This window comes from Lepidochelys kempii, chromosome 11 (assembly GCF_965140285.1).
Source record: "Lepidochelys kempii isolate rLepKem1 chromosome 11, rLepKem1.hap1, whole genome shotgun sequence".
NCBI classification, from domain to species: domain Eukaryota; kingdom Metazoa; phylum Chordata; order Testudines; family Cheloniidae; genus Lepidochelys; species Lepidochelys kempii.
In genome coordinates this window covers 39265384-39288630 of record NC_136390.1, presented here as the reverse complement: position 1 = coordinate 39288630, position 23247 = coordinate 39265384, and the positions used below count along the sequence as shown (strand labels likewise).

General features: G+C 40.4%; 1 protein-coding gene across 6 annotated transcripts in view; it reads right to left on the bottom strand.

Annotated features, from left to right (window-relative positions):
• The window catches only part of UBR3 (ubiquitin protein ligase E3 component n-recognin 3), a 207312-nt gene that overhangs the window by 6749 nt on the left and 177316 nt on the right, over positions 1-23247 (bottom strand). For all 6 annotated transcript variants that reach the window (XM_073305786.2, XM_073305785.2, XM_073305780.2 and 3 more), the window contains 5 exons: positions 13836-13960; positions 9902-10009; positions 8704-8829; positions 3614-3793; positions 2141-2350 (listed from right to left, as the gene is read on the bottom strand). In XM_073305786.2, coding sequence (XP_073161887.1) covers positions 2141-2350; positions 3614-3793; positions 8704-8829; positions 9902-10009; positions 13836-13960 — 749 coding nt within the window. The remainder of the gene's footprint in view (positions 1-2140; positions 2351-3613; positions 3794-8703; positions 8830-9901; positions 10010-13835; positions 13961-23247) is intronic.

Genomic DNA, 23247 nt, shown 5'->3' with positions numbered 1-23247 from the left:
TATTCTATTCTTTGTCCTATACCTTTATTGTCTGCAGTATATTTTCATAAAAATGACCTCTCAAATGTAGTCCTTATGTCCAACTATTTTAAAGTTTGATTATTTTTTCTCATACCATATTATTTTTTTGTGACAGAGTTGGAGATAAAACTATTTTCCACTTATAAAGCACCTGTCACTTCAAGCACTTCAGAAAGGTGCATGAGTATTATCCTTATGGGGTTTTTTCATCATGGCAATTTTTAGGAAAAAACACATGTAGAGCTCATGTTGAAAAAAGCAACTAATGGAAATATAATTTTAAAAGGTCAAGTGTCATTTAATCCCCAATGCCTTAAAAAAAACATTTTAGAGGAAATTACTAAAACTCTGCTTGCGATCTGAAAACAGCAGCCAACTTTAGGTATAGTACCATAGTTACCATCTTGGCTGATATTTGCAAATCCATTCTACTATTAACTCTTCACAATTTATGTCTTTTTCTTGCATTTTATGCTGGATGGGGCAGAATCCCCTTCAAGGAATTACCAATCTGACCCAGAGTTCCCTGAGGTGGGGAACCCGAGGCACAGAAACGTGGAAACTTAGAACACTAGCAGTTAAGGCCCAATTTTTCAGAAGTTCCTGCCTACTTTGGGTGTTTCAGTTTTTCAGAGCTCAGTTCAAGACAGTTGGGGCCTGGGCTTTGATCTACCTGATGAAAACCTACAATATCCCTTGAAGTCAATGGGAGCTGGGCACAACACAACTTTTTTTAGAAATCGTCTCAAGACATCTATAGCCTGAACACTAAAAACTGAACACCCAAACTTAGGGGACATTTTGAAAGTTATAGGCAAAGTGACCTGCTCAAGTTTACACATCAAAAAAGTGGTGGTTCAGAATAGAATCCCGGTGTGCTGACTCCCCCATCTGCTTTTCTCTAATACTGGAAACATATTCCTACAATAAAGAGCATGTGGTTCACAGGAACACTCATCAAATGTGGAGCCTTTAATTTTTAAGTTATTGATATGAATATCCATCTAAAGACAGTACTGATCAAATAGTAAACACTGATGGCTCTTCTGTGGCTTATTTGAAATGAGTTTGTGGTCTCAGTCAACTTCCTAGTGGCCAAGCAGCCACAAATAAACAAACACCACACACACAAAAATCATAACCACAATTTGTAGCCTTGTTGGAAAACTCAGTAGAGCTTTATAATAATTCAAGTTTCATATTAAGATTTCATGGCATTGAACATAGTAAATTTAAAAGACAATGTTAAAAATCCTATTTTCAAAAACATTTTCTTAATGGTGTTATTAGCAACAATGCAGATGAATCAAACAAAAATTGAAGATCATTATCTGTGTTGTTTACATTTTGCATTTCATTCAGAAAAGGAAAATAGACCACTCAGTTTTACTTTTATTTCAGTTCAGTTTTACTTTGTAGCTTCCCTGCACTAGTACAATGCTATAAAGTTTAGGATGAACACACTACAGGAAATTAAAAATAAACTTGTTTTCATTCATATTTAAATAAAACATCTATAAATATCAGATTTTATAAAAATTATATACAAAACTGATTTTTGGACTTAAAAACCATGTGATAGTTTCTCTTTAAATATATTTATACTAATTTTATAATGGCTAGTCTTGTGTTAGTACCATGGATATACTAATTCAGGAACAATCACAAGATTCTTTTCGCAAGCCAGCTTTGCAGAGATGGCAAATGTGAACTTCAGAGCGAGAGTGGGTGACAGCCACTGACTTACAGAACTGTTCCACCCATTTAGTGACATCAGCACTGGCCTCAGAGCAGACGATTTATTCTCCTTCATTATGAAGGGAGAATAAGGCTAGTTGCTGTCCAAACAAGGAAAGTAAGGACTGGCTCTTAGAGGAAGGAGTACCTACATATTATCTCACTTGAGTTGCCTTTGAGATCAGGCCAAATACATAAGGGCCTTCAGAAGTCTCCTGTGAGGGGGCAGACTAAAAATTTATTTAAAACATGTTTGGAAATGAAAACTGTCAGAGCTGAGAAAGGAATGCAGAACTTCTTAGCATGACTTTTTTTTAAAATTTAAAAATGGAAATAAAGCTACAGTAATTTGAAATTCTCTTATTGTAGAATTCTCTCTTACCAGTACACATTCACAGTAACTCTGTTGTTTGCAGCAAAGTCCTTTCAAGCATACAAAAGTACCACAAACTAGACAAACAGCAGGATCTTTAGGAACCTTGGTACAGACAGTACAAGTCTTTCTGTGATAATACTGGAAGATGGTATTATAATTTTCAGGCAACTGAAGGAGACATGGCAAGTCCCACTTAGGCTCTTGTATAAGCAAAACCTAAAAAGAAAATGATAGAAATATTTATCAGTATTGCATGTATATTTATCTGTGCTGTGAGATTTAGAACTACAGAATATAAATGTAAGAACTGTTTTTAAAGGAGGGAAATGTACTCTTCGAGATGGCCCATTCTTTCTACTGCATTCCACACAAGCACTGAAGTGTCCTTTAAATGCTTTCTGGCTTCCTATGGAGACTATTAATGCTGCATTAAGACTTCAGCCAGAGAGCATCACTCAAGAGCAACATGCTTCTTCTTGCCTCAAGGAGCTCAGCATACTCATATACATTGCTTTAGTAAGGTTACAAATGGACTACTGACTGCCTTTCCTCAGGGCACAATGCATTACACCTTCTAAAGGCAACAAACTTCACAGGTAAAACATGGGGCTTAAAGTCGTGTTTACTTTGGGGATTTGCCCTGATTATAGCCATTAGTGGACAGCCAGTGACATAGCTGCGCCACTGCCAGTCCCTAGCATAGACAGGCAAAGCTGCTACTTGTACTGAAATTTGGGGCCAAAAACAGTAGGGTAAAGTTAGGCTCTGAAACTGATGTCTAGGAACTTGTTTGATTTTCAAACATATTGAGCACTCAACAATTCCCAGTTAAATTGATGGGAACTGCTATTCCCTATGAGGTCAAAGGGAACTGCTGGATACTCAGTACATTTAAAAATCAGACAGGTGCCTAAATATTAGTTTCAGAGTCTAACTTTACTCTCTTATTTTTGAAAAACTTCGCCTAAAATTTTTAAAGAGCCAATAATACATTACCATTGAATCTATTCCATTTTTTGCAGGTTACCCACTTAAAGGCACACATGTGTGAGGAATTTCTTACAAATTACTGTTCTGCTATTTCACAAGAGTTTGTTATAAAAACTGAAAGAGGTCTTTTTTGAAAAATACAGTAAAACAGCAGTGTTCTTTTTCAAACATAAAAACGATATCAACAGTTTTATGACCATGGCTCAATGGTCTATTGAATGAATCAGATCTACTGAGGGCAAGAACATTTTGTGATTACCATTAGGGTTCAAGTTTTCATAACAAAGTTGTACCTGTAAAATATGCAAGTGAAACAGATGCAAACACAAAACACACATGTTGTGGGTTCAACTATGCATTTTGCCTCCTTATTTTATCATGATAAATTTAAAACACAGCATTACACATACACACTCAGCGTAACTAGAATCAAGTAATTCCATTCTTACACATCAGCACTGTATGGGGGGTGCAAATTTTTTTACGTACCTTCACTTGTTCTGCATGTCTTTCTGCAAATGAAGCCAATTCTAAGCACCACTGCGATATCATATTAAATGCTGGCACTGGCCAATCAAGGCAAGAGGCACTGGTGAATTGATGTGGTGACTGAAAAGATGATGGTAATAGACCCAGGCAGTTTGCAAGAACTGTAAATTCTTCATCTTCCTTTTAGACATGAAACAAGAAAGACTTGATCATTTTGTGTTATAAACTCAAAGCACAGCACAGCACGGTATGTATCAATTCCATATCAATTAATATGTAAGTGACTGGGAGGGAGCACGGTGGACTGAGGCTCTGCTGCACCTGATTCTCCAGTGGTGTAAAATCCCAGAGGGACCTTACATCAGAGGTGCACGTTAAAGCTGCCCCTGAACTTAAGTGAAGTGGAGAATGAAACCCATAAAATGTTAGCTTACAGTTCACAGACCTAAGAGTGAAGTCTAGTTTGAATGGAAGTGCTGTATTCTCTACAAATTCAGAACAGGTTTTAAGATTACTTTGGTGATATATCTGAGAGGCAGATAAACCGCTGTAAGGCCCCGATGCTATAAACACACATGTGCTTAATTTTAAACACAAGTAGTCCTACTGATTTCAATGGAACTACTTACATGCTTAAAGTTAAGCACATACGTACATGTTTAGAACTGAAGCCTAAATTGATAATTAGAGAAAAGAAAGAAAACATAAAATAAGACCATACATTTATGCAGAGCACATTGATAACACAGGGATGAAATGAATGGGATAAAACAATACAGGAAAAGGGTAGAAAGAGAAAAATGTGAAGTATTCATAAATGAATTAGAGTATGTCCAAGATGCATGCCAGCCGGCAACAAGTATATGATTAGGAATAAAATAATAATAATAATAATAATAATAAAAAAAAAAGACCAATTTGGATAAATATATGCAGAGTAATCCAGGGTGAGAGAGAAGAGGCTGCAAAGTATTAAATGACAGATGATGAGAGGACAAATTATAGAATGAAGGGAGTGTAAAAATGGAAAGAAAATTTAAGTAGGAGAAAGTAAAAGAGGTTGCACAAAAGATTAAGCCAAAGATTAACACATTTTTCATTGGAACAACAGAAATCAGCAAAGGAGACATACAGCTTTTAACAAATATAGAATATAACTGATTGACAGAAAAGATATTACAAATACACATATTATTTTGTAAAATAGGACAAGAGATGGATAACAGAAACAAGATCAGGAAAATATACACTGAATGAAATCAGGATTGTTTCCAAATGGGTATGAATGAAATGCCTGAGAGTCATCAAGTTCTAAGGCAAGACAAGATTCACTGCAGAATTATGGGGTGAAAGTTGCAAGAGATACAGGGCAAACATACTTGATCAACTGGCAAAACATATGGATAGAAAAGAGCTATTTACTAGGATCCCCTGCCAATGAAAGATTAGTAAATGCACAGCAGATAACGTTTTTTCCAGTCTAGTTTTAAAATACAACAAGAAGGGTTCTAATAGTTTTTCTATGGAGATCATTTTACTGTCTAGTACATCTCCTTGGTACATTCTAGTCATACTAAATTTTCCATTTAATTTCTTACCATCACTCCCAATTATTCCCCATTTCCTATGCTATGTTATTTTTCCCTTTTCCTCCTTAGTGTCCTTTAAATAACTCTAAACTTATGCCATCCATTAGTCTGTTTAAGCAGATGCAGGTTGCTATGGCAGAACAGGAGCTATTGCTGGTTCTGGGGAGCATTAAATACATACAGTCAGACGTGCATACTGTAGTCCGATGGATGCTAGTAGTTTTTTCGGGTGGTGGCTAGTAAGACTGTCCAGAATGACTCCATCTTGAACATGGGAGTATGTATATGAAGGGGAAGGACCATCTTTTGACTATGAAGTAACCCTAGTAGGACCATGAGAATTGCTGGTCTGACGAGAAAGACATCCCTGTTCCTATCGCTTTTCTAATTTAACTTGCATCAGTTCAAGTACATCTAATTTTCCACTTGCATCAGTTCAAGTACATATTAAGCAAAAACCCATCCAGCTAGAGACTGAGTTTGTCCACTTGCAGAAGAAAAAAGGAACAGATGACGAATATATTTTAAAAATGAGTTTTGTGAAATATGGAGACTCATTAGGAAGAGAAATACAGAAAGACGACTACAGTCGTCCAGAGCTGCAGAAGAAAAGGGTCTCTCAGCTACAGTGGCAATACTGTGCAGAAGGACTGATTTAGGAGACCATTGCCAGAAGAAAGTGGTGGGATAAGGTCAAGATCTACTGAATCAATAAAAATTGAAGGGCAATAGAATATAGAATGACTACAGTAGTCTAGAAAAAGAATAGGAGAAAGGGTGAGATGAGTTGCAGTCAAGGCTGGCCCACAGCTCTACCCTTCCTACTCCTCACTGGAAAGGATGGGGAGGAACAGAACTGCTCTTTTTCTATCTCCCTTTTAGCACAGGGAGCTGGCCAGCATCTGTGTTTATTCTCTTCCAGGAAATATGTGGCAGTTGTCTTAAACACCACCACTGAAGAGAAAGAAGGTGGTACCCAGCTATTTAAAGACCACCTCCTGCTCCTCCAGTAGAACCAATGACCGCTGAAATGGCTACTTGGGTTTCATGTAACTCCCGAGGTGGCCAGAGATAAGGAGCGAAAAAAGGGGAAAAAGCCTGTCCCAGACCTCACCCCTCCCACCAATTTGGGTATCTAAATTCTGGCAGGAAGCATGAAAGAAACATGGAGAAGATCAGCAGCAGCAGCAGCAGGCATTGTAAGAACCCTGTCTGAGGATCTGCCCAGAGCCAGAGCAAAGGAAATGTAGCATCATCTGAAGTGCAGAGGAAGGTTATACAGTTCCATACTAATGCCAATAACAACTTTGTGTGTGTGCGCCACTTCTGGAGAAGAAGTCTCCTGCCTGCACTATTATGGCATCCTTTGCAGGTGTTGCCATTGCTGCATCCACTTTAAATGATCATGATGCAAACGGTTTTGGTTGTTGGCTTTAGTTTTTTGCCTTTGCTGGTTCATTCTCCTTCTCTACTTGTCTATAATGACTTTCAGCAGATTTCTTTGTTTCCCTTTTTAAGGTCTGGGTTAAATATTACTTGCAGGTAACTTAGCCTCATCTCGCTCAATTTGAAAGCCAAGTGTCTTGATCACCCTCTTTAACACGGTCTCAATTTTACCTGTCCCTTTTAAAGATGGGCCTCAGAAGTCATTCTTATTATTTTAGAGGCAGACTAGTGCTATTAATTCTCACAGACTCAGGAAGCCAGACTGTGAAACAAATGAATTCATTTTGGAGAAATTTATTTAAAGCAGGGAATTCTTGATAGATATTTTCTCCCACTGGCCTTCAAGTTCACATCCAATGGTTGCTGTGACTATGCACGGGACTGCTCTCCTCCCCCACTATTCCTCTGGAAGAGCTTGGAGGGATGTGGCTGCTCCCTAAGCCTCCTTCAGGGGCCCTGAACCTTTCCCTTTATGCACACATACTGCAAGGACAAGTACTGCAGGAAAAGCAAAGGCACTCCTTTTGTCATACAGCAGGTCTCTTCAGCTGCTGAGTTCATGTTAATAAGCTACACGGTGAAGAAGAAGAGATCCCTGTGCTGTGGAAGTAAAACCAGTTAAACTAATTAAACTAAAAAGAGCCCTGAAGTTATCCTGTCAGCAAGAAGTAAGATACATTTGATCAAAAACCCAGTCCTATGAGAAGAATTCACAATAGGAATAGGACAGAAGCAAAGGCCTGGTCTACACTGGGTGGGGGAGGGAGGGGGAGAATCAATCTAAGATACGCAACTTCAGCTACAAGAATAGCGTAGCTGAAGTCGACGTATCTTAGATCGACTTAGAATCACTTACTTCCCGTCCTCGCGACACGAGATCGATGGCCACTGCTCCCCCATCGACTCCACTTCCACCTTTCGCTGTGGTGGAGTTCCGGAGTTGACGGCAGAGCGATCAGGGATCGATTTATCGCATCTTCACTAGATGCGATAAATCGATCCCCGATAGATTGATCACTACCCGCCGATCCAGTGGGTAGTGTAGACGTGGCCAAAGGCAGGATCACTAGTTACTCCGGATTTCCCTTGACTAGAAGCCAGAAGTCTGAGGAACAGGTGGTTGGCAGGTCACAGTGCCACCTGCTGGAAGCAGATAAACTTCTGAGGGAAGAAGACCCTCCCAAACATACAGGATTGTCAGACATATCTTTGAGATGGAATATTACTATAAATGAAAAATACATCTTCCCTATCTCCATTCCCCTATGCACAAAATGAACTCCCTAGCCCCATTTATTAAGCCCTACTGCCTCGCCACTCAAATCTCTATTAAAAATTTTATCTGATCTTAAAAATAACTTTTGGACATTTACATTTTTTTTACACCCCCACACCCCCATCCACCCACTCTCACAAAATAAAAGAACTTTAATAAGGTTGCAAAGTTAAAACACTCAAAAGTTAGGAAATGCCAGAATTAAGGTGGCCCTGGCTAGTGTATTAAAATACAGTATCTCTTAATTCTTGATGGAATTGTTTTTAACACATTACTTGCACAAAGAAGAAAATTCTGTGGAGGTTGAGATTAAACATTGGGGGGGGGGGTGTTTTTTAGCATCAATGTACGCAAAATAAAGTTACACCATGGCCAGTGATTTCACTCTATATTTTGTCTTTTGCATGCAAAAAAGCCAATTCTGAAACCTTTCTGCTCACATATCTCCCAGAGAAGCCCACAGGAGGTTATGAAAATGAAGAGGAGGAAGTATCTAGCATATAATATATTGCAAAGTTAGCAGTTCTTCTTGCCATGACACCTTCTACAAAAATATGCAAAATATAGTAAAACATTCTCTAGAATCTTACAATGTATCTGAAGTCTTTCATGTATGTCAGACATGAAGCAATGTTACAGCTAAACAAATATCTGCTCTAAATAATACAAAATGTTGGACCTTTTCTCTTTTGAGGGTGGCGTAATACATGTTTCAATTATAGTATATAAAACTTTCAACAGAAAAAAACAGTGTCATCACCTCCCTCCCCGTATTGTACCTGACAACTGGGTAAATCCCCTCCAAAAAGATGATGTTGAAGAAGGCAGGTGATCCTGAGGAAAGGCAGGCAGAACTGCTGCAGATAACACTCTATTGAGTCAGGAGACCAAACACTAGGGCTAACCTAGAGTGAAAAGAGAGGTTATTAAATTCTGCTTTCCAAATTCTATGTTCCAAAGGCTAGTAGTTCACTTATAATCTCAAGTGATTTTCTAACAAACAAATCTAGGATATAGCACCTTCCAGTTAGGCATTCTCTTTCTCAAAAAGCTGCTTTATACATAAAGCCAACTTTAACAGAAGCAAAGGCTTCTGGTCCGTTAAGAAACCAAACAAATAACTAGATAAATTACCCCAGAGGAATGGGCTTTGATCTGAAAAAGAGGACCTTTATCAGTCTGTAGCACAAAAAAAGAAAATTTCTTCAAAATACCGTTTCAATGGTTCTCACGCCAGTTAGGTTAAAATATGTATATAGATTGAATGGAGATAAATGTTGGAAAAACTATAGTGAGAGATTTTATGCATATGGTGGACATGTCCAGTCATTAAAGAATATGGGGATGTGATTTGTAACCAAATATTACGAATTGCTGAATATTTATTATCAAATGATCCTTTGGTAATGCTCCTGGGGCTTCCTAGCAGAAGTGGTCACACCCAAAGATATTAAGAATTAATCTCTCATCTGCTAGTAGCCGCTAGATTACCAATAGCCTCCCACTGGAAAAAGAAAAATAGTTCAACACTAGAGGAATGATTAAAAAAAATATGGGTGGTGGATGTTATGGAAAAATTAACATATCAATTATGCACCCAGCAAAACAGACAGAGGACAATAGATGCTTAGGTATTTTTTACCATTCAATTCATTACTCAGACAAAATATATTCACTGCAAAAAAAAAAAAAAAGCAGCACACATGTCCAATATTTGATTATTAACATTTATAGACATGCCTGGTTTAATAGAGTCAGTAGTTTCATTCAATTTAATAAAATCACCAGAAATAACGCATGCTGGGTGGTACAAAGAGGCTCACTGTAATTTGTTAGCATCCTGCTAAACAAAGAGATTTAATGACTACATTACTGCATAATATTTCCAAAAGAAACAAAAGGTCATTTTGTTTCTATTTACATAGTAATGATTTGTAAACCTGTTAAAATTGTCTAAACAAAACTGTCAAAAAATACCATTGCTAATTCTTCAGTTTCTCCTTCCTCAAACATCTTCCCTTTAGAGAGCTCAGAAATCACATGACTCAGTAATGCTTCCCAAGACTTTTCTCCATTGGATGTATTCTGTGAATAAAGAAAAAGGCAGACTCAAATTGCATCAGTCATACAAAATAAGGAGAAAATTGTTTCTGTAGAAGCTGCAAAGGTGAAATATATTTCCTTTAAAGCAACACACACATTCTGACTCAAAGAGAAGAGATACATATAATATTGGAAGGGTGATGTTTTAAGCACAAATAAATACTGCATAACAATACACAGGATGTAGAAACTGAAACAATATGTGGATAGTGAAAAGCTCCTAAAATCAAATACAATTCAGATGGAATATATTTAGCATATACAGTGAGGTTAAGTGGCAGTTTTGAAACTGTAATTTGCTATAATGCGTTAATTAAACTGAACCAAGAAATGCTTGAAATTTAGATGTATTGAATGGGAAAGAAGCTATCAGAAAATTTAATGCTATGTAGAGAATGGGTAACATTTATACAGACAGGGAAAAATTCAATGGAATTTATTTTTTTAATCAGTCACTTAGCTTTGTGCCATAATAACTGTGTGTCAAGAAAGCTAATAATTACAGAAAACCATGAGAAATAAGCAGCATATTTCCATAAATGTCTTCCTTGAAATTACACAAAAATAGCCACATGAAGAAACAATATCAGATACAAACTTCAGTTCATGTGAGAAAAGTATAAACATGATCAACAGAAAGACAAAATGTTGCCAGGACGAATATTTTAAAAAATACCAAAACAAATGAAGTGGGTTGTAATATGTAAAAGCTCTACCATACAATGCTGTATAAAAATTGACATTCACTTCCCTAATGTACAACAAGGTTAATCATCTCTTTCTAGGAGTTTAAACTCCTCACTGAGGGTGAAATTCACTGCAGGGGCCGGGCCAGGCCAGATCCCTTTTCCCCATTTAGGCCCTTAGCTCAGGCTCTAAGCCAATGGTCTCCAATCTATTTTGTTGGAGGCTCCTCTTGTGATGATTTGGCAAAGAGATGTTCCTCTTTTCACCCCGTGTTCCATCTCTCCAGGACTCTCAGCACCACTATATGTCCTTTCTTCTGCCCATTCACACTCTCATCTACCATTTCCAGCCTAGCCTTAACCCTGGTCTTTAATTTCTTTCTTAAAATCTTTTTTCTTCTTTTGCTCCCTCCTCATTACTGCTTCTCCTTCCTTATTCCCCCAGTCACCAAAAGGCTACATGCAGCTTGCAGAGTGATTAGGGCTTCCCTGGGCTGGGTTTCAGATAATCTCATGGCCGAGCTGAGTATGAAAAGGAGTAAAGAAAACCAACTTGACATTGAGCTACTACCTGAACCTGTAGCCCTGTACACATGCCAGCGGTACTAAGGCATCTGCCAGAAACAGGCAGGGAAGGCAGGCTGCTGTCAGGAGCTACCAGAGATGCTTTAATTGCCACTATTGGACTATGTCTGCTGAAGGGTGCAGTGGGTAGTTCTGTGTCCAGTGGGTAGTTCTCTGCCTCTCTCATGCTTTACCTAAAGTGGCGTATGAAGTGGTCAGTGGGCTCTCTGTACCCAAAGCGGGGTGGGTGGGTGGGTGGGTGTAGGTCTGTCAACCTTCAACCTTCTTGAATTGACAGACTTTCAGTTACCATTCACTTTGATTTACCTACACAAACCCTGAACAGCCTTCAGCAGCAGGGTGTCATATAATGTAAAACTACTACCCACATAACTTTATTAACGTCTGTCAGAGACAGGCATGCCAATGAAAATGCCAGTTTTTCTTTCTAGAATACAAAAATATGTTACCAATACATATTTAGCTGCATATGTCAAGAGGTTTCAGCACTTGTGATTCTCAGTGCCTTTAGGATGAAAAAACTCTGCTACTTCATAAATCCATTTGCTGATCCATGAACATAATTTGCAACCCTAAGGCACAAACTACCTTATGTGCTAAAAAAGCTATTATTCTACTAGAGAGAGAAAATCTTAGCATGTAGCAAACCTGACTACAGTGTGCCATCATTCTCTATTTTCATACAATAAAATATTTCATTGTAGATAGCTGTTGAAACATTTAAAATATATGTTCAGATAAAACTTGACCCATTCTACTAACATTTTATGAAGGATAAAAAAGCTGCCTACATTTATCAACTTGACTGTGAAAAAATATAAACTGACAGCACTTTCAAGCACTCTCTGTCACAGATTTATACCTGTAAAATTGTCTGTCACTTAGGTCTCATTTAGATAAACAAAAAAGTGCACAGACCTCATGCTAAAATTGTGGGTTTGAAATTGAACACTTATTATGACAGTATCCTATGAAAAAATATTTATTTAACAATAATGCAGCATCCATCCTATTGCACAGTATCCTCAGATACCAAATAGCACATAACAAAATTTCGTTACTTAGCCCCCTCTGGACAAACTACTGACTTGCACTTAAAAACTGTAGTGTTGTATGTGCTGACAAGCATGGCCAATTTGTGCTTACATGGGAAAAGTAGGCCAGGTGTCTCAGTTTCCTTATAAATACTACTAACGGCAGGAAGGAGGATTACCTGCCTGGCCCACAATATTGCTAAATTCCTCCTCTGGTTCCTTTCTCAGTTGTGCATCACATATTGCATATTTTGAGAGGATTGCACATGGCTAGTAATTAATAACTATGAACAAAACTAGAAAATTCCATATTTTCTTTGCAGACAACTTGCTTTTTTATTTACTCAAGTAAGTATATTAGATTGCTGTCTGGTACATCTAACAGGACTTCAATTTTACAGTGAGAGGAATACTCTATTCTATTCCATTATATCTAGCTAAAGAATCAGTTTAACAGAAAGTCTTATTCCCAGTCTATAAATCAGTTCTTTATCAATGGCACATTGTGAAACTTCCAAAACCTCTTCATATAAAAGTGTCTTTATCTGATTTCCACTGTTCCATTCAAACACAAAGTTACACACACAGAAAAGAACAGGCAGGACTTTCTGTTCATGAGAAGCAGAAGAATAATCTTCTGCACTGGGGGAATGACCAATTGTACCATGGTTGGACCTAATGAAGAATTTTGTTTCTATTCCAACAGTTAATTAACAATTTCCAATAACCAATTTTGAGATCTAAAGTTGACTTTGGACAGGTCACCTTAAAAATTTCCCTGTCCTGGCAACAACACATTGGCACCATCATATATTAACCAAAAATGTATTAAACCAATCCATACATGGATTTTTTTTAAAATGAAAAGCAGGACTAATGTGTAAAATTAAAATACTACTTGAAATATTTTTATTAGCACTTTAGTAGATTTTAGTGCTCCTGCCAGTGAGGGACTTACACCACTAGACACAGAGGCAGCATGTAAGCTTTTAAGCACAACTCTGCAAATCTATAGTAAAACAATACTAGAACTTTGATATATTACAAAGATACTTACTTATGCCAAAATGTATAGTAGAGTCCACTGAGATTAAGCTAAAAATGAAACAAATCTGATTCACTTGTTACTTGAACAGTAGTTGAACCAGAGATGAAATTCTAATGATGCTAGGCCACACCTATTCTACATTAAGTTCACCACTGAATTGATACAATATACTAATAAATCCTTCATAAATTTAATAACAGGTTTCAGAGTAACAACCGTGTTAGTCTGTATTCTCAAAAAGAAAAGGAGTACTCGTGGCACCTGAGAGGCTAACCAATTTATTTGAGCATAAGCTTTCGTGAGCTACAGCTCACTTCATGAAATGAGCTGTAGCTCACGAAAGCTTATGCTCAAATAAATTGGTTAGCCTCTCAGGTGCCACAAGTACTCCTTTTCTTTTTGATAAATTTAATAGACAATCTTATCAATATTTAGTTTTTAGTAAACTGACCAACCTTTTTCAGAGCTCCTGAGTTCTTCCATGCCACCCTGTCTTCAGCGCTGCATTTTACAGAAAATGCTGCTAGGGCTTGGGTATACAATAATGTAAACAGCACCTTTACAATGCAGGTAAAGTGTTCTATAAAGTAAACAAAGAGTCATTGTCTTTCACATTTTTTAACCCATGACTTCAGTTTATTATAGACCAATTACACAGTCTCTTTCAATTTGCAAATAAAATGCTTCTCCAATGAACAATCAATTCAATATGAAAAAATCCAAAGAGCACAAAATCATTTTTAAAGTACAAGCTTTGGGACTCTCCCACCTCACAGGGTCCTAGAGGCCAGGCTGCAGCCCGAGCCCTATGAGCCCAAGTTGGCTGGCACAGGCAAGCCGAGGGGTTTTCCTTGTTTTGTTTACATACCCTCCGTACGTTAGAAAGTTATGGCAGACAGCCCTGGAGGCTGTGAAGTCTTCAATGTACAAAAGAGGTACAGTGCAAGTATACTTTCATTTCCCTGAAAATTCACCTCAATCTTGATCAGCAGTGACTTCCTTCTAGGGGCTTCACAACATTTGTCATGCTCACGTTATTGTAAAGAATTACTGATAAGATGTTCACCACAATCGACTGAAGTTGTAGACTAGAGCAAATTGTCTATCTTATCATGTCCGCAAACCTGATTCAAATATCTGGGTTAATCACAGTTCTAACAAATACTGAAATAGGTGCTGAATGACCCAAATAATCACAGTAACAGGGGCATTCAGCACATTTTTTTTAGCTTAATTCCTGACTCTCCACTTTCATTTTTCAGATACTGAAATTCCAGACCCGCCACAAGTCACTAGTTCCTACTTAATACAGTACCACACCTGTGCCTGAACCTTAGTAGAAAACAGAGCTGGGATGTGGAGCTAAGATAAATCCTGTTGTATTCTTATATATAAAAATATGAATTATGTTTCAACTTTTTTAGAAAGAGGTTTCTCTTTTCTTTCAGAAGCCCTCAGAATTGTATTTAGATATGTATGCATACCACACCCACCCACCCACACTATAGATATATAGATTACATAGACAGACAGGACATCTCTCCCTACAGGAAGACTCCAGTCTGCAGTGGGTACAAGGAACTGCTCTGAAATCAGCTGTGAGCAGCTGGCAATCAGAGGCAGAACGAGACGTCACAATATTTGAAAGAGAAGAAAGGTGAAAGTGAGGGTTAAGGTGCAGATGTGCTAAATGTCCCTTTTTCTCATCTTATTAGAGGCTTACAGCACTTCCTGCTCCAAACAATTTCATTTATTTTCAATTTTGCAGATCAACTTTAAAACTTAAGTTTGCACGACCTACCCCTTTCCTACTTCAATTCAAATCAGTCCCATACTAAGGGGACAATCTTCCATACTAGCATCGATGTAACTCTGATTCCTATTAAAAATAACAGGAGTTAGGCGCTTAAAACAAGTGCTCCCCCAGATTTTGGTTCACTTTTAGTTACATAATATGATGCAACAACAAACCAAAACTGGCTTAAATTCATTCCTCCTTAACCAAGGGCTGAGTGAGCTTTGTGCATGAAAACATACAGGAGTTGACGTTGATTTAATTAAGTGCTTATCCAGCATATAAGCAAGACTGAGGGGGTGCAGAGGGGATGTTGGGTCCTCGGACCCAACATTGGACTGCAGGATTCATTTGTGAACTAGTGTCCATTTTTGTCTTTTTGTTTAGTAAATGCTCACAAGAAATCCAAACACAGACAGAAACCTATGGATTTTCACATTCTTTAAACACTATCTAAACAGCATATATTTACTAAGCACAATTTACATCTAAATGGTCTATGTCATTGAAAAGGTACTAGTTTTTGTATAACCATATGCGTCCCATATTAAACAAACCAATGCATGGGCTTTACTTCTTATCTCAACATAATTACACTAGTTTTCTTATAATGGATTTCATAGTATATGTCATCTTCTACTCCCACATCCTCCCCAGAGAGAGGACAGTCTCCTGAGCCTCTATCACAGCCCCCCACAACCCAAGCCCTTCTTTTGTTCCTCTTCCAGAGGCTCCATTGTCATGGCGTTTCCACCTACAAAGACCAGCCTTCTTCGATTCACGCAGGGAAGGAGATCCACAGTTTAAAGGCCATGCATGCGCACGCACACTCACAGCTTTACATGGCTACATCTACAGACAATTGATTCCATTCTAGTTTAGGACTGAGCTCAGGTCCTCAATTCTGATGCCCCTTGTGGCAGTACATAGAGATCTGAGCCAACAAGAGACTGTGTATTAATTTTACACCATGAAAGTGTAAATGAAAAGAAATACAACTTCATATTTCTTACTGTAAAACTGGGACACCCTCCTCACCCAGTCTGCATAGCCACTACCTTTGTCTCCCCTTCAAATCTCTTAGTAAGACTTACCTCTGTCATGTTGCCTATGATAGCAGGACTCTGTCATGATGCCTAGTGATAATAGCTAGGGAGGTGGCCTTCCTTAGAGTTTCTCATGCACCTGTTCTAATTTTTTTTTTTTAAACACACTCCAAACAGTGCACCTAGGATAAGATTGCGTACGTAAACGATAAATGTTACACTTGTCTTCCTCCTCCTTGTCATTCACTTGTATTCTACACCCAACTGTCATGTCTTAACCTCGCTGGATGATAAGGTCTGTGGGGCAGGGGCTATACTATAAGTGTGTACAGCACACTGGGTCCCCAGTCCAGTTTGGAGCTCTGGGCTCTACTGCAGTACAAAAAAGTAACAATGATCATAATTAGGGGCCTATCAATTTCACAGCAGTGAAAAACGCAACACGGACCCGTGAAATAAGCCCTTCCCCGTTAAATCCGATGTCTCCTTGTTCCTAGGAGCACCCCAGCAAAGGGGGATCCTAGTTCCAGATAAACCTTGTCCATCCCCTGCATAGCTGCTCGGGTGGAAGGAGGGGCGAGAGAGACCAGACCCACATCTGGGTGCCTCCCCCTGCTGCAGGATGCTCTGGGACTGGGCAGCAGCCCTGGAGGTTCCTGTCACTGGAGGAGGCTTGTGGAGTTGGATCTGATCTTCCCTGTGCTGCTAGGAACACCCCAGCAAAGGGGGCTCCTAGCTGCTAGTCCAGGCAGGCTGGGGCAAGACAGGACTTGCTCTTTGGAATCTCTCCTGGCTGCAGATAGCTCCACACCCCTCCTCCCCACTCTGTTCAGCCCTGAAGGCAGCACTGAAATTAGGGTGACAATCCCAATACGCCCCCTTACAACAGATTTGTTACCCCCCCCCCTTCCAATACCCTTTCGGGTTGGGACACTGTGAACAGTTACAACACTGAAATTTCAGATTTAAACATCTGAAAACATGAAATTTACCAATTTTCAAATCCTATGGCTGTGAAGTTGACCATAATGGACAGTGAATTTGGTAGGGCCCTACTTATAATGACATTATAGGATAACTACCACATAGATTAAATATAAACTTTTTGCATGTCCATTTTACACATTATTATTGCTGAAATTAAAGATCTATCATGCTTTTGTTGTTCTACTTACAAAATACTTGCATTGTTTGCATTAATAGTAAAAGATTAATTTTTTTTTCTGATGTGCAGAAATTTTAGTAGAAGCCAGAATTTAGCAGAACCAATTTAAATTACTTGGTAACATCAAAAGAATTAGGTTAAGAATTTACAATTTGCAGAAAATGTGATTTATACAATGTACAGCAGTAAAATAACGAAATATTTCACATAAAATACCTCAATACATACATAATACAGAGATACCTTGCAGAACTGCTAGGATTAGGGGTCTACCAGCCTTTCCTTTATAAACTCTGTTTTCGAGCAGGCTTTATTGTAGGCTGTGTAAAGGGACACTCAAGAATTTGGAGCCCAAAATGTTGTTTTTGTTTAAAAATTTATTTTAAAAATCCAGTAGAAATAGCTGTGAAAAGCATTCCTTAGTGGTGTTGAAAACCCAAACACCAACAGCATGGCAATAGTTTCACCCTTGCTAATGATAACTTAGTCACAATAATACATAACTCCACCTTCTATCTGGATAATAGCAGTGCAGTCTATTTTGTTATGGAAACATCAACCCTGAAAGGACTGCACCTGGCGCAGAACGCAGCAGCAGGTCTCATCACGCACAAACGTTACTGAGAGCACATCAGCCCAGTGTTGTTCTCCTGCCACTGGCTCCCTGTAGAGCATGATATTAAGTTTAAGATCTGCATCCTGATTCTCAGAACACTAAACAGCCAGGCACAGGATACCTAAAATAGCTGGTCCCTTAGGGACCAGAACTGCCCTCAATGTGGCTCCACTCCTCTGGTATCTGCCTCCAGGGTGAAGCCCATCTGTACAGAAATCAAGGCTTTCCTGGGGGCTAGCCCATACTGTAGAACTCTCTCCTGCAGGATCTAAGGAGTATCACAAACTGCACCATAGTGCAGCACAAACGCAAGACTTATTTTTTCAGTCTTGCATTTTCTAAGAACAGTATTACCACATTAGCTTACTTTTAAAAACCATGCACACTAACAATACGTTTTCGCCTGGGAGTAAGGAGCAGTACAGGAATGAAGAGGAACTGCATTTGATAGATATTTGTCTACTTGTTTCATTTCATAATTCTAGAAGGAACTAAGATACAGTGTTGGGTGCTGTGAAATAACCTAAGTAGAACAGAGTCGGAACTGAAAGATTAAACTGATTTTAATGGAATGGAGAATGACTTAAATAAACCAGTCTAGTTTCTCTCCAACCTGAGCAAAGTACATGAGGTCAACAAACATCATAAATGGTAAAAATAAAATAAGTTTTTAAAATATATTTTAATTCTAATAAAGCTATTGTTACAAAGAGCTTTTTTTATATAATATACCTTTTATCTTGAAAGTGTCTCTTTAAATGCCAAAAGAAAAGGAGTACCTGTGGCACCTTAGAGACTAACCAATTTATTTGAGCATAAGTTTTTGTGAGCTACGGCTCACTTATGCATCCGATGAAGTGAGCTGTAGCTCACGAAAGCTTATGCTCAAATAAATTGGTTAGTCTCTAAGGTGCCACAAGTACTCCTTTTGTTTTTGTGAATACAGACTAACACGGCTGCTACTCTGATATCTTTAAATGCCATTTCCTTGATTTCTATTGAGGCCCCTTTGCTTTGCTTTCTTGTGCCATAGGGTGAGAAGTCTTTTCTAAACCCCTCAAAAAATGACAGGAGAGCACATGGCATCTTGCATTCCACTAATCCAAGGCAAGAATAAATGACCCTAGTGGGCTCTTGCTACCAGCAAAACTTAAAACTGCCCTGAGGCAGTCAGAAGAGTTCAAATGCTATATTTGAATTACTTTCGGTTGACCCCCTCCCCTCAAGTCCTGCACCATTGCATAGCTTTCATGGACTTCAGGGTATGTCTACACTGCAGCTGGGTGTGTGCCCCCCAGCCCCGGTAGACAGACACATTCTAAGTCTGCTCAAGCTAGTGTGCTAGAAAAAGCAGCGTGAATGTTGTAGCATGGTTAGTGGCATGAGCTAGCCACCCCGAGTACAAGCCCGCCCAATCCTCTGGGGCCGTACTCCAAGGCTAGCCTATGCTGCAAAGTCCACACTGCTATTTTTGGTGCTCAAGCTTAAGCAGAGCTAACGCATGCCTGTCTACCAGGGCTGAGAGGCACACTTCCCATCTACAGTGTAGACATAGCAAGTCCTAGTCAATAGAGATTTAGGGTATGTAAATTTTCATCCTAACAAAACTAAATTCAGTCATTGTATTTAGGTAGGTCAAAATGCAGGGGTTTTTTAAAATGTGGTTATGCTTTTTGTACTTTAATTAAAAAAATTAATAAAAATAAAATTTGCAGGTTAGTTTTTTCACAATATGAACTTTAGGCCCTTTGGGAGTCCAACACACCCCCACTCACACTCAAAAGGCAGAAGGTGTTTGCAGTGGGGCATCTACTATAAATAACATATTAATACCTACTATTGTTTGTTGCATGTTAGGGATAAAACAAAGTTATATTAATGAGACCATTGCACATTGGTGTAGTATTCTCATTTTGCATTTACATGACTAAAATATCCAGGCAGTGTGTCTTTTATTATTTGTTAACTGTACAGCTGATTAGGGTGAAACAATTGTGTGCAAAAATCATCCCATTTATCTTTAATATATCTTTACACAACCTACACTGAAGTCCATTATAGAGTTTATAAAGGAAAGGCTGGTGGACCCCCTAATCCTAGCAGTACTGTGATAAGTCATTTATTGATAACTCGGCATATGCCTTTTTATTCGGTCATTTATATAAAATTAAATGTCATATGCTGGAAGGCAACAACTGCAATAAGAGAGCTTGCTGACTAAACACATTCAAAGGAAAAGGTTAGCAATTCTGCATAAACTGGAAATAGTCACCTTACCTAAATAAACCTTTTTCTTTCACTGAAACTTAAACAGATATTTGAAAAAAACATTTTAAAAAAAGGAAGTCAGCATTAAAATGTAAAATAATCCATGAAAGGCTAACCAAAAGCCCTGTGTATACATAATCTACTTTCAGTGTAGAAACTGAAATATTTACTGTTTAAGCTAATACTTTTTCTCTACTTAGTCAAGATACATATCCAGTGATGAAAGATAAATGTTAATGTTCACCTGAGGTGCTGCTGGGCCCTTTATGGTGCCGAAGGAGATTCAGGCTCTAAATGGGCAATGGAGGGAAACATTACTTCCCTTATGATAGGCTACAAGTCACTTAACCTTAGAGTGGCATAAATTAGTGCAGCTCCCAGGCTGCTTTCACAGATGCTCATGCTGAGCTGGTGAAGAAGCAGGAAGCTATAAGCAGTTCTCTGATGGTTCATGCCCACCTCATTCCCGTGGCAAGCTGAGTGCCAAGCTGAACAGAGGAAGAACTGAGCTCCATATTTTGGTTATTCAATAGGTTGTGCTCTTCTTTCAGTCAGTACTAGATCAATGTCCTTGCATATTATTGGGGGCACTGTGCTTTCAGACAAGATTTTAAAAAGGATTGCTCTGGCTTGGTCATTAAACCTTCTCCCCCCTCCTGCCCCCAAATTATTTGCTAGTTTGCCTGTACAACCTTCATTTGGGCCCCCGGTGTTTATGAATTATGAGACAAGTCTTTTACTACACAATCTCATACTATTTTCTCCACAAGATGTCTGCCTTTTTCTGTTCTGGGAAAAGACAGTTACCTTTTCCGTAACTGGTGTTCTTCAAGATGTGTTGCTCATGTCTATTCCACAATAGGTGTGCACGCTCATCACGTGCACCAGTGCTGGAAGTTTTTCCCCTCGCAGTACTCATAGGGGGGAGCACCCACCGCGACTCCTGGAGTGAGGCCTGCCTGGCGCGGTATAAGGGGAGCTGCATGCTCCCCCAACCCTCAGTTCCTTCTTGCCAGACAACTCCGACGGAGGGGAAGGAGAGTGGGATGTGGAATAGACATCCAGGTAACTGTCTTCTCTTCTTCGAGTGATTGCTCATGTGTATTCCACAATAGGTGATTCTAAGCTATATCTGATGGAGGTGGGTAGGAGTTCACACATTCCCAGGACAGAGGACAGCCTGCCGAACCCTGGCGTCATCCCTGGTTTGGGGGACGATCGCATAGTGCGAGGTGAACGTGTGAGCCGAAGACCACGTGGCGGCCCTACAAATGTCCTGGACTGGGACGTGGGCCACGAAGGCAGCCGATGAGACCTGCGCCCAAGTCGAGTGTGCCCTCACAATGGGTGGCGGGGGGACAAGTCCGCTCAAGGTAGAAAGCCAGAGCCCGCCGCACATCGACTGTGTGGAGCTGGCGCTCCTCACTGGATGGGTGAGGCTTGGGGCAGAGGACCGGTAGAAAAATGTTTGACCCATATGGTAGGCGGAGACCACCTTTGGGAGGAACGCGGGGTGTGGGCAGAGCTGGACCTTGTCCTTATGAAAGACCGTGTACGGCGGCTAGGAGGTCAGGGCCCTGAGCTCCGAGACTCACCTGGCCGACGTGATTGCAACCAGGAAAGCCACCTTCCACAAGCGGTGAGACCAGGAGCTCGTGGCCAGTGGTTCAAACGGGGGCCCCGTGAGACGAGCCAACATCAGGTTTAGGTCCCACTGCGGGACCGGGGTTCTAGAATACGGAAAAAGATGGTCCAAACCCTTAAGGAACAGGCCAGTCATAGCATGGGAAAATACCGTGTGCCCTTGCACCAGCGGATGGAAGGCCAATATGGCTGCCAGGTGCACCTCGGCTGATGAGGGCGCCAGGCCCTGGAGGTAATCAAGGATAAGCTGGAGGTGTTGGAGGTAATCAAGGATAAGCTGGATCAGGGCAGCCACCGGGGAGACACCAAGGTCTGCCACCCACCAAGAGAACCCGGATCACTTTGCCAAATAAGCGCGGCGAGTGGAGGGCCGTCTACTTTCGAGGAGGACGCGCTGAACCTGTTCTGAGCACGTCCTTTCCTCTCCACCTAACCACTGAGCATCTACGCCGTGAGGTGAAGCGCCTCTAGGTTGGGATGGAGGAGGTGGCCCTGGTCCTGAGGGAGAAGGTCTGGGTGGAGTGGCAACGGCCATAGTGGAGCTACCACCAGGCCCGTGAGGGTCCCGTACCAATGCTGTCTGGGCCACGCCGGGGCAATCAGGAGGACTGGGGCCATGCCTGTCTTTATCTTTTCCAGGACCCTGCTGATTAGAGAGAACGGGGGAAAGGTGTAGTGAAGCCAGCCTGACCGGACAGGAGAAAGGCATCGGAGATAGCGCCCCTCCCCAGGCCCCCCCTGGAGCAGAACCAGGAGCATCGCCAGTTCTGCCAAGTCATGAGTAGGTCCACCTGGGGAGTTCCCCACCTTCGGAAGAGCCGGTGGGCCACTTCCAGGTGGAGGGACCACTTGTGTTGCGAGGAAAAGTCCCTGCTCAAGCAATCCACCCTCTCATGCCAGGCACCCACTAGGTGGAAGGCCTTCAGGAGGATGTCATGGGTTATACAGAAGTCCCACAGCCTGAGGGCTTCGTGGCAGAGAGTAGAGGATCGGGCCCCGCCTTGCCTGTTATAGAACATCGAGGCCGTGTTGTCCGTGAGGACCCTGACTACCTTGCCCTCCAGGTGCAAGCGGAAGGCCATACACGCCAGCTGCACTGCCCTGAGCTCCTTGACATTTATATGTAGGGTCAGGTCTTGAGCCAACCACAGGCCTTGAGTCTGAAAGATCCCCACATGGGCCCCACAACCCAGGTTCGACGCATCAGACACCAGCGCCAACGACGGGGCCCTGTCCCTGAACAGGACCCTTTGGAGCATGTTGTTTGGGGCGGACCACCACTGTAGGAAGGTGATCACAGAGTCCAGCATGGTGAGGACCTTGTCCATCCTGT